This window comes from Lithobates pipiens, unplaced genomic scaffold, assembly GCF_037356315.1.
Source record: "Lithobates pipiens isolate NorthernLeopardFrog02 unplaced genomic scaffold, aLitPip1_a1.2 Scaffold_27, whole genome shotgun sequence".
Lineage (NCBI taxonomy): Eukaryota > Metazoa > Chordata > Amphibia > Anura > Ranidae > Lithobates > Lithobates pipiens.
In genome coordinates this window covers 11,447,592-11,460,238 of record NW_027507788.1, presented here as the reverse complement: position 1 = coordinate 11,460,238, position 12,647 = coordinate 11,447,592, and the positions used below count along the sequence as shown (strand labels likewise).

General features: G+C 39.5%; 1 protein-coding gene and 1 long non-coding RNA gene across 2 annotated transcripts in view; both read left to right on the top strand.

Annotated features, from left to right (window-relative positions):
* LOC143933087 (uncharacterized) overlaps positions 1-4,337 on the top strand; it is a 6,749-nt gene extending 2,412 nt beyond the window's left edge. The window contains exon 3 of the long non-coding RNA XR_013263005.1: positions 4,244-4,337. This is a non-coding gene — a long non-coding RNA (uncharacterized LOC143933087). The remainder of the gene's footprint in view (positions 1-4,243) is intronic.
* A 4,383-nt stretch (positions 4,338-8,720) lies between these two features.
* The window catches only part of LOC143933353 (uncharacterized), a 34,969-nt gene continuing 31,042 nt past the window's right edge, over positions 8,721-12,647 (top strand). Inside the window, exons 1-2 of the mRNA XM_077456219.1 lie at positions 8,721-8,754; positions 11,500-11,554. Coding sequence (XP_077312345.1) covers positions 11,518-11,554 — 37 coding nt within the window. The 5' untranslated portion in view covers positions 8,721-8,754; positions 11,500-11,517. The remainder of the gene's footprint in view (positions 8,755-11,499; positions 11,555-12,647) is intronic.

Sequence of the window (12,647 nt, the reverse complement as noted above, 5' to 3'; positions counted from 1 at the left end):
ACTCCCTGAGCCTGCCCTGTTGTGTGAGATTAGAGAATTATTATTCGCTAATGTCTTCCTGTTTCTTCCCGGCCAATCAGGAAGCTGTTCCTAAGATCCCATTGGCCGGGAGGAGAAGCGACAGCCAGGACACGGAGGAGATGGAGGGGGGAAAGCCACAGCCATGACCCACAGGGGTATGTGAGGGGCTGACAGGGGCTTGTAGAGCGAGAGGGTGAGCCAGCAATTGGGTGGTGGGTGGTGTTGTCAATGTTGTGTGGTGGTGTGCTGGAGCAATGGGGGGGTCTGTGGTCAGGTCTGTCTGCCGCCCCCCCCCCCCGACAGATGGAGCACCAGCCACCACTGCTCCTATCACATCTGAGCAATCCATGTGACTATAGAGTGGTAAATGATGGCCCACTCCCTCCCTCCTCCTCCATGCCCACTAATTAGCTAAACACAATGGGGGGTGGTATATTACATGAAGATTGATGGAGGCTTCACCTCCCACTCATTATGCTTTCAGAAGCGTTGGGAGGGGCCGTCCCCCCCGCCGCGCTCCGCTGTTTCTCCGCCTTACTGTTTCCAGCCGTTCACCCGAGAAATAATCCAGCAGTGCAGCTGGCTACTACCATAGGCAATCAAAGTGTAGATACTCTTTGGTCAAATCTATGGCCTTGGATGACTGCAGTAACGCCATGACGTCACTTTCGGTCCAGGCTGAAAGTAAACACTTTTTTAAATTATTATTTTTTTAAAGCAAAAGATCCAAAAAATATATATATATTTTTTTGATCTTTTGTTTTTAAAGGGAAAGGAGAGATTTGGGGTTTTTTTGACCCGAAACCTCTCCATAAAGAGGACCTGTCATCCTTATTTCTATTACAAGGGATGTTTACATTCTTTGTAGTAGGAATAAAAGTGATAAAAAAAAAAAGAATAATTAAAGGGCCAGTGTAAAAAGAAAAAAGTAAAATAATTAAGAAAAAAAATGTAAAGCGCCCTATCCCTTCGTGCTCACGCGCAGAAGTGAACGTAAACGTAAGTCACGCACTCATATGTAAACGGTGCTTGCAACACACATGTGAGGTATCGGCAAAAATGATAGAGAGCAATAATTATTTTGCTAGACCTCCTCTGTTTAACTCTAAACAGGTAACCTGTAAAGGCATTTAAAGTGTCACCTATGGAGATTTTGAAGTACCGTAGTTTGTCACCATTCCACTAGCATGGGCAGTTTTAAAGTGTGACTCGTTAGGTATCTAACATAGAACAACCAATGACCTTTATGGGATTTTTAGGGTACCAACAATCATAGAGAGATCAACTTTTTCAGCCGGCGATTCCCTACACCACAGTAATGATCATAGTGGCAGTTCCACCGCTTGATCATTCTTATGGGTGGTGAAAGGGGACGCCCCCCTCCCGTTGCACTCTGGTGCTTCTACCGACTCACCGCTTCCATCGGTGAGTTGGAGAACGGATCCGCCGGCCCTGGATGGTGATCATAGAGCTTTCCGGCAGACCAGATAGTCGCTGGAGTCTCTATGATCATTCAGAAAAAAAAAAAAAAAAAACGATCACAGCTTCCCAGCCAAGGCAGCACCTTTTTTTTTTTATGCAGAGGCCAGGCGTGACATCATAACATTGCGCCCGGCCTCTGCATTAAAAAAAACGGCGCCGCTTCGGCTGGGAATCCGTATTCGTTTTTTTGTTTTTTGTTTTTGATTTTAGGCTTCCCAGCCTAGAGGTGAGATGTGGCGTCTTATTGACCCCATATCTTACTGTAAAAAGGACCGATCGTGCCATATTCCTATTACAGGGGATGTTTACATTCCTTGTAATAGGAATAAAAGTGATAAAAAAAGTGATAAAAGTGTTTTTTTTTTTTTTTTAAAGTGTCAAACTAAAAAAATAAAATTCAAATTAATTATAAAAAAAATAATTTAAAGCGCCCCTGTCCCCATGAGCTCACACGCAGAAGCCAATGCATAGTTAAGTCCCGCCCACATATAAAAACGGTGTTCAAACCACACATGTGAGGTATCGCAGCGAACATTAGAGAGAAATAATTCTAGCCCTAGACCTCCTCTGTAACTAAAAACATGTAACCAGTAAAAAAATTTAAAGTGTCGCCTATGGAGATTTTTAAGTATCAAAGTTTGGCGACCATTCCACGAGCGTGCGCAATTTTGAAGTGTGACATGTTAGGTATCTATGTACTCGGCGTAACTTCATCTTTCAGATTATGCAAGAAATTGGGCTAACTTTAATTATTATTATACAGGTCTTATATAGTGCCAACAGTTTGCTCAGCGCTTTACCACATGAGGGCAGACATTACAGTTACATTACAATTTGGTACAAGAGGAATCAGAGGGCCCTGCTCGTTAGAGCTTACAATCTAATTTTTTTTTTTTTTAAAGCATGAAACTGTTTTTTCTTTTCCAATAAAATGTGTTCGAAAAATTGCTGCACAAATACCGTGTGAGATAAAAAGTTGCAATGACCGCCATTGTATTCTCTATGGTCTTTGCTAAAAAAAACATATGTAATGTTTGGGAGTTCTATGTAATTTTCTTGTAAAAAAAATATGAATTTTACATGTAGGAGAGAAATGTCAGAATTGGCCTGGGTGTGAAAAAAAAAAAATTGATACATATTATTATTATTATTATACAGTATTTATATTGCGCCAACAGTTTACGCAGCCCTTTACAACATGAGAGCAGACAGTACACTTACAATACAAATCAATACAGGAGGGATCAGAGAGACCAGCTCATTAGAGCTTACAATCTAGAAGGGGAGGGTCAAGTGGAAAGAAAAGGTAATCACGCTACAGGTAGTGAGCGCCCATAACAGCGATGGTCAGAGCAAGATGTTTGATACCGACATGTTTCGCCAAACTTGGCTTCTTCAGGGGATATCACAGACCATCTAATGTACATTTTCCATGTATTTTATTGAATCAATTTTTGTCTTTTTTATCCAATGCCAATAAACTTGATTCATTTGATATAAAGTTGATCTCTCTATGATAGTTGGCACCTTAAAAATCCTATTAAGGTCTTTGGTTGCTAATGTTAAATTCATGGGGATGAGGTGTGGAATATTAGATTGTCACCCAAATACCATATCAGTCTATATGTTAGGTATCTGTTTACTTGGTGTAACATCATCTTTCACATTTTATTAAAAAAAAAAAAAAAAATGGGGTAAATATGTTTTTTTAATTAATATATATATTTTTTTTTAATCACTAAAGTGTATTTCTTCCAAAAAATTGTGTTTGCAAAACTGCTGTGCAAATACCGAGTGACATAAAAAAAATAGAAATTTTATTCCCTATGGTCTCTGCTAAAAAAAAAAAATCATAATGTTTGGGTGTTCTAAGAAATTTTCTTCCAAAAAATACTGATTTAAACAAAAAGTGACAGAAAATGCCTGCTCGGCAAACAGTGGAATCATCCATATCCAGAAATTGAAGTATTGAATTGTTTATTATAATTTTAATGTTTGAGGGCTTTTATGTATAGGTTTGTGAATGGTATTATAAATTGTTTCACATTTAACCTCTCACCATGCACAGTGGTGTAGTGGTTAGCACACACACCTAGCAGTAAGAAGGGTTGCTGGTTCAAATCCCAACCACGGCACTACCTGTCTGGAGTTTGCATGTTCTCCCTGTGCCTGTGTGGGTTTCCTCCGGGTACTCCGGTTTCCTCCCACTTTCCAAAGACATGCAGGTAGGTTAATTGGCTTCTGTACAAAATTGGCTCTAGTATGTGAATAGAGACCTTGGATTGGGGGCTCCTTGAGGGGAGGGACTGATGTGAGTGTGCAAGGTACAGGGATAGGGACAATTGTAGACACTCAGGTTGGAGTGGTGTCTTTATTCAACCTTACTATGTATAACGCATATGTGCGGTGGCAGAGAGGGTGGGCTTTAACAACCACACGCGGCCATCAGCAGCTGAGGTTTTTATGCTTAGAGCGTGCTCATTACATGCACAGTGACCGTGTTGCCATAGACAACGTTTGCTATCTGGTAATGATGGGGAGCAAGTGGGGTGGCCTCCTGATCATGTGACCATTATGATAGCCAATCACAGTGGTCATGTGTTCAGGCAGTCCTTCTACTCCCCCCCGGGGTATAAAGACCCCATTAAAGGGATGATGCTGGGGCTGGGAGGGAAGGGATTAAAAAAATGCTTTGCTTTAGTGGTCTTGTAACAGATGCTTTCTCGTTCCTTCTTCACAGAAGATGAGTGCGAGCACCCTCACCAGGTTTGGAGCTCATGTGGGACTGCCTGTCCGGACAATTGTCAAAACTATGAAGATGTAAATATACCCTGCATATTGATGTGTGTACCAGGCTGCTTCTGCCAGAAACCATACATCTTCAAAAATGGAAACTCTGGCCCCTGTACCCATTGGAAGTTATGTTCAAGAACATACACTGAATACTATGAACATGCCTAATGCCATCTGGAAAGGGGCACAAACCCGTGCATGACACATGAGAAAACATTGTACGTACCATTTGTCTGAAAAATAAAGACCCGTACATCCTGCAGAAATGTGTCCTGAGCTTTCAATTAAAGGGGAACTATCATTTTGTGGGAGCTAATTTTTCTGATGTTTTACTTATTACTATTTATAAAAACTATTTAATTTGTTTAACTAAAGAATTATTTATTACACAGGAGGCCCCCATGAGACCAGTATCACAGAACGTTATGGGGTTCTGTAAAGAAACAGCACAGTAGGAATCATGGCTGGTACAAGGGGTGGGCAGGAGGGGGGGGGGGCTGCCTTGGGCACTATGGTATCATGTGAGGTGGGGGGGAGGGGCACCACAAGGAGATTGGAGGGGGGATTTGTGTTGACAAGGGGAATTTGGGGGTGGCAGGGGGTAAGAATTATTCTAATAGGGCAAATTGCTAGGAGTGCTAGGAGTGGCGATTTGGGGGATTTATGTTGAGAAGGGGGATGAGGGAAGAGGATTTGTGTTGGGAGGGGAGATTTGAGGGGTTTGTGCTATAAAAGTAATATAGTAGAGGGGAAATATTTTTTTGGGGGGGGGTGGAATGTGTGCTAGTAGGGATGATTGGTGGGGAAATTTGTGCCAGGATGGGGGATAGGGGGAGGGGAGCTTGTGCTGAAAGGGGGGTGGGGGGTTGGAGTGGGGGGCAGAGGATTTGTGCTTAGAGGGGAAATTTGAATGGTAGAGGTTTTGCACTAGGAGGGGGAAGACTTTTTTTTTGCAGGGGGGGTTTATGCTAGGGGCATATGTGGAGAGAAAGGATTTTAGCTGGGTGCTTAGGGGGTGAGAATGCAGATTAGAGCTTGATTTTTTATTTTTTTGGGGAGGGAGCAATTTGGCATGTTTGCACTGGGCTCTAGATGACCTTGTCCTGGCACTACTAGAAATGGTTAGTTTCAGGTCGCCTCTCTACAATTGAATCACCTTATGGTAAACAGCATGACTGGAGGAATATGCACTACTGGCCAGTGATGTCACTAGGGTTGGCGTCACCTGGTGTGGTAAAACATGGTGTCACCCCCCCAATAATAATTTGGAGGCAGATTCTGGCTAAGCACATTAACAGGTGTATATCAGAGCTTTCCCCATGACCACCCTCCCTAGGAATGTCAGAAGCTTTTGTGTGGGGGAGGTTTCAACTAGGGACATGTGTCAGTGGATGGTATCATCCTTATATCGAATATGTAGTAAGAGAGTAGGTGGTAGGACCTTAAATACCGCTCCCGTGATCACAAAGATACAACAATATAAAAAATGTACAAAACTTTATTTTTACCAGTAAAATATATAAAAATACATACTGCGTATAATTGCTTGCATATTACTACCAATATTCATAATTTGTTGGGGGGACATACTAAAACATTTAATGTGAAAATGGCTTAATGTAGCTTAACATGTAATAAAGTTTTTAACTTTCCAAACCTATCTTAGATGTTTCATGTATTTTGGTGTTCCACAAGGCAATCTAGGGACATTAAGCTTGTTTTTTGGGGAACTTAATGTGGCTCAACGTACAAAAAAAGGCCTTAAATGTTAACCATTCTATGTCTATAGATAGACTATATCTATGCCAACATATTCTGAAAATTTTAGCTCATTTGGTAAATCACCAATATTTGCAATATATTTTTTCGCAATATTTTTTACTTTTTGCTATAATAAATATCCCCCAAAAATATCTAAAAAAACATTTTTTTCCTCAGTTTAGGCCGAAACATATTCTTCTACATATTCTTGGTAAAAAAAATTGCAATTAGCGAATTATTGATTGGTTTGTGCAAAAGTTATAGCGTTTACAAAATAGGGGTTAGTTTTATAGCATTTTTATGAATTTTTTTTTTACTAGTAATGGCAGCGATCAGCGATTTTTATTGTGACTGCAACATTATGGCAGACACATCGGAGATTTTTGACACATGTTTGGGACCATTGTCATTTATACATCAATCAGTGCTATTTAAATGCACTGATTCCTGTGTAAATGACACTGGCAATGAAGGAGTTAACCACTAGGGGGCGAGGAGGGGTTATGTGTGACGTTATGTGTTTTTTTTTAATTGTAGGGGGCATGGCCTGGCATGTGACATCACTGATCGTCTTTCCCTATAACAGTGACGATCGGTGACGATCGGTGACAGCCACAGTAGGAAGCACGGGGAGAGGTTGGTTTACACAGAGCTCTCCTCGTTCTTCAGCTCTGTGACCAGATTGCGGATCCGCTGGTCCCGCGGCCACGGTCACGGAGCTCAGGACCCACACGCTCCCGACCCATAGCTGGGCACTTAAAGAGCCACGTACAAGTACGTGATTGTGCCCAGCCATGCCATTCTGCCGACATATGTGTGCAGGAGGCGGTCCTTAACCACTTCCCGACCAGCGCACGACGATGTACGTCGACAGAATGGCACGGGCAGGCATATTGGCGTACATGTACGTCCAATATTCGTTGCCGCCGTGCCATCGGGAGCACGGCGGCAAATTGGTCCGGTCTGAAAGTGGTTAAGCAGATAAGCAATAAAGTATTATGTCAATTTAAACTCTCAATAAGAGAGCTGCACCATACAATATACAAAAAAAAAATGTAATCAATGGTATGGTAACAAGTATACCATCATGGACTAACAATTAAAGTGGTTGTAAACCCCAAAAAAACTAAACAAAAAACAAAAAAAAACCCTGCAAGACAAAGGCATAATGCGCTAGTATGCATAGCATACTAACTCATTATGAAACACTTTAAAAAGAGCGTTTTGCAAGACAAGCAACATTTAAAAAAAAAATTGACTTGATATACAAGTGATGTCTTGATCTACAAGTAGCGTCATGTCAAAACTAAGTATAAAAGACGCCCTGTACACACGGTCGGACATTCCGACGACAAAATCCGATTTTTTTCTGACGGATTTTGGCCCAAACTTGTCTTGCATACACACGGTAGCACAAAGTTGTCGGCAAATCCGATCGTTCAGAACGAGGTAACGTATATATCATGTACGACGGGACTATAAAGAAGGCAGTAGCCGATAGCTTTCGTCTCGTCTCGTAATTTATTCTGAGCATGCGTGGCACTTTGCGCGTCGGATTTGTCTACACGCGATCGGAATTTAAACGATCGGATTTTGTTGACGGAAAATTTTAGATCCGGCTTTCAAACTTTGTGTGTCGGAAATTCTGACAATAAAAAGTCCGATAGAGCCCGCGCGCGATCGGAATTTCCGAAAACACAATCCGATCGCACATTTTCCGTCGGAAAGTCCGACCGTGTGTACAGGGCATAAGTGTAGCAATGTGGTTACATTTAATAAAGGTACAACATTTAGCAACATATTGCTACACTTAGCCCTTGTACACACGGTCGGACATTCCGATGGAAAATGTCCGATTGGACCGTGTTGTCAGATATTCCGACCATGTGTGGGCTCCATCGGACTGTTTCCGTCGGAATATCCGACTGACAAAGTTTTAGAGCTGGGCTATAAAATTTTCCGACAACATGATCCGATCGGACTTTGTCCAATCGTTTGTAGCGAATTCCGATCGGACAAAGTGCCACGCATGCTCAGATCAAATTACAAGACCAAAGCTATTGGCTACTAGCCTGAACATAGTCCAGTCGTAACGAACGAACGTCATCACGTTCTGAATGATCGGATTTTCCGACAACTTTGTCCGACCGTGTGTATGCAACACCAGTTTCAGGCAAAATCCATCAGACAAAATCCTAAGGATTTTGTTGTCGGAATGTCCGACCGTGTGTACAAGGGCTAAGAGGCGCCTCTCTTCTCTTTTATACTCTGGATCTCCTGCTGAATTTTGCTTATAATCCCCTTGTGGAGGCTTCTATTTGTGGATGGAACATTTTATGGTTACACAACCAATCACATCGCTATATTCTTTTTATATGGACCATAAACTGCAGGACCTTTGAAAAAATGGTTGCGGAACGAATCATTTGCATTTCCATTATTTCTTATAGGGAAATTTGCTTTGATATACAAGTGCTTTGGATTACAAGCATGTTTTTGGAACAAATTATGCTCACAGTCCAAGGTTTTACTGTATACTCCTCCTGATAGACATTTCCCAATGAACGTGCAAATAATCCATCACACCACAACTGGACTGGATCCCTCCCCCCTCAATCTAGTATAAAATCATGTAAATACTGAATTTGTGATTTTCATTTTCCCACCTAGAGGGACAGAGAACACCACTCGGGGACTGTAAGTACACACTAACCTTCAGGTTCTTCAGAATACTTTAGAATACTTTATTAATCCCTTTATTAAAGGGAAATGATTAGGATACAAGATACAACATCACAATAAGGAACGGAACAAGACACATTGGTGAAGATTTACTAAAACTGGTGCACAAAGAATCTGGTACAGCTGTGCATGGTAACCAATCAGCTTCTAACTTAAAGGGGTTGTAAAGGTAAGTGTTTTTTCATCTTGATGCATCCTATGCATTAAGGTAAAAAAAAACTGTCAGTGACCGGCCCCCCAGCCTCCCCCCCGCTGCCATTTTACTTACCTGAGCCCTCAAACTTGTCCCACAGGGACGTGCTGTTTCTCTGCCAGGGGGTTCTTGGCTGTTGATTTGAAAAATTGATAGCAGCACAGCCATTGGCTCCCACTGCTGTCAATCAAATCCAATGACGCGGTCGCCGTGGGGCGTGGCCGAGTCCTGCATTCTCCGTCTATGGACGCCGAATGCTGAACTCGGGAGCACACCCGCAAGGTAATCCCCCTGGAAGAGCGCTTCTCCCAGGGGGTTATCTGATGTGGGGAGGAGCCAAGAGAGCTGTCGAGGGACCCCAGAAGAGCAGGTTCGGGGGCCACTCTGTGCAAAACGAGCTGCACAGTGGAGGGAAGTATGATATGTTTGTTTTTTTTGTTTTTTTTAAACATGAACCTTTAGTATCACTTTAAGCTCTTTCAATTAAGCTTTGCCAATAAAACTTAGAAGCTGATACCATGTTACCATGCACAGCCTTACCAGATTCTTTGTGCGCCAGTTTTAGTAAATTTCCCTCTTTGACACAATACAATTACCAATAGCAGAAATTAGTATCAAATACAACTAAATTGTAACTATTCTCTAGTAAACTATCCAGACACATCAGATACAAACACAAACTGATCGGTGGAAACTCTTCTATCATCCTTCCATTGTTCTCTATGACAATATAGATATTTTCCTGTCTGGAGGAGATCTTATTCTGTAATAACTGGAAACAAAGTAACAATTCCAAGGAATGTGCAGACTAGAATTCTGTTCTATCAGTTCTATTATTAGATAGAATGGCTGAGAGTTTTTAGTGAGTTTAGTTCTAACAAATATTTACAAATAAAAAGTCAATAATGTGTCAAAGGTAAGCAAATTGAAAAGTGACTCCACACGCCATCAGATTTCTCACTTTTTTTCCTTTTTTTTTGTTAAATTATATCTGGAAACAGGTGGAAGTGATTTTAAAAGAATTCTATGATTTTGTTTAACATTTCCGCTTTATTTATTTATTTATTTTAATTACAAAGAAACAGAAAATTACAAAGAAACAGGGAGCAACTGATGGGGAGGGAAACACCATTAACATTTATATAATAATCTTCTTTGGAGCCCAGGATCTCCCCTTATTATTATACTATAGATCCCGACTTGTCATGTAGACAGATTCACAAAGATATACCCGACTTATTGATGTATCTTTTTATACAGATACATTATATAAAGGAAGAACTGCAATTTTATCATAACTTTGCTCAGTTTGCTACATCAAAAGCAGAGAATTATAAAATATATTATACATAAATATAATCATTGTATAGTAATGCCACTGATAACAGACCCAATAAACTAAAGAATGGTAGGAGAGTTCCTTTAGATTGGATATAAAGAGATTCAATTATATTTATAACTGTGTTAAATCTCATTTATGACAAGTAGTAGTAATATTAACTATATTACTATACTCTGTGTATATATATATATATATATATATATAGAGAGATCTCTCTCTCTCTCATATATATATATATATATATATATATATATATATATATATATATATATATATATAGAGAGAGAGAGAGAGAGAGAGAGATCTATATATATATATATATATATATATATATATATATATAATCTATATACACACACATACAGGTCAGGACTGCACACACTCAACATGTGGCTCATATATATATATATATATATATATATATATATATATATATATATATATAGATCTCTCTCTCTCTATAGATATAGTTATAGATCTCTCTCTCTCTATAGATATAGATATAGATCTCTCTCTCTCTATAGATATAGATATAGATCTCTCTCTCTCTCTCTCTCTCTAGATACAGATATAGATATAGATCTCTCTCTCTCTCTCTCTCTCTCTAGATACAGATATAGATATAGATCTCTCTCTCTCTCTCTCTAGATACAGATATAGATATAGATCTCTCTCTCTCTCTCTCTCTCTCTATAGATATAGATATGGATCTCTCTCTCTATAGATTATAGATATAGCTATAGATATAGATTTCTCTCTCTTTCTCTCTATAGATATATAGATATATAGATAAAGATATAGATATATAGATATAGATATATAGATATAGATATATATATATATATACACATACAGGTCAGGACTGCACACACCCAACATGGGTGATAGATATACATATAGAGATAAATAGATAGATAGATAGATAGATAGATAGATAGATAGATAGATAGATAGATAGATAGATAGATAGATAGATAGATAGATTGTATATAGCGATCTATGTTTGTTGCATAATAATGCCATTGAATGACAGACAACAGAGATAGGAAGGAGAGAAAAGGAGAATTCAGCAACAGGCAGGATTTATTAAAGAACAACTTGCACCTTTTTCCAGAGACAGATTTATTTATTTATTTATTCATTTATGTATTTATTTATTTTTTAGCTACCTAAAGGCATAAAGATGAGAATCACCAACATTCTTCTTATTGTTACTTTGGGTGAGTAAGCACTTGACTACTCATTAGTAGTATAAAAAAAAAAGAAGAAAGAAAATTCCACTATATATCACATAGTTTGTAGGCTCTATAATTTTCACGCAAACCAATCAATATAAACATATTGTGATTTTTTTGTTGCATGTAGCAAAATAAATTTTGGCCAAAATTTATTTATGAAGAAATTTGATTAAATGTTTTTTTCTATTGGATATGTTCAGGGGTGGACTGACAACTCATGGGGCCCCCCGGGCAATAGGAGATTATGGGGCCCCCCAGGCAATCAGAGATTATGGGGCCACACAGTATACACAGACATGTACACACAGTATACACAGACATGTTTCTATTGGCTGAGAAGGTACTGGAGAGGTGGGGCAGCTATAATCTCAGAATTTTTAGACCAAAAGGATGTCGGTAAGGGACATTTCAAAGACAGATGTAAAAAAAAAAAACACAGATTTTTTTCATACTGTCCCTGGTTTTACTGAGGCTGGAAACCCTGATGGGGCCCCCTAGTGGCCCAGGGCCCTCAGGCAGTGCCCGAGGGGCCGAATGGTCAGTCCGCCCCTGGATATGTTTTATAACAGAAAGTAAAAAATATTTTTTTTTCAAAAATGTTGGTCTTTTTTCATTTATATAGCAAAAAACAAAAAAAAAGTTGTGATAAAATAACATCAAAACAAAGCTCTATTTTTGTGGGAAAAAAATATATAAACTTTGTTTGGGTAAAGTGTTGCATGACTGAGCAATTACCACTTTATATATTGCATTAACGAATAACAAAAAATTGGCTGGTCACGAAGGGAGTAAATCTTCTGGAGTGGAATTGGAAACACTACAATAATATATACACACTATACTTTCCTATTATTTATGTATTTATTATAAATAAATAAAAAATCTATATATTAATTCTGTATTTATATATATGTAAGAAGGCCAGTGTGGTGGCCTGAATTTATGGGAGGAGCCCGGAGGGTATTTAACCAGCCCGCTCGCCTGTGGTCTTTGTCGGTTTCCGGTGCGCGGCACTACGTCACTAGGCCGACGGCTCGTGTTTCGTTTCCATTCGGACAAAACGTCTCTCTCGTGG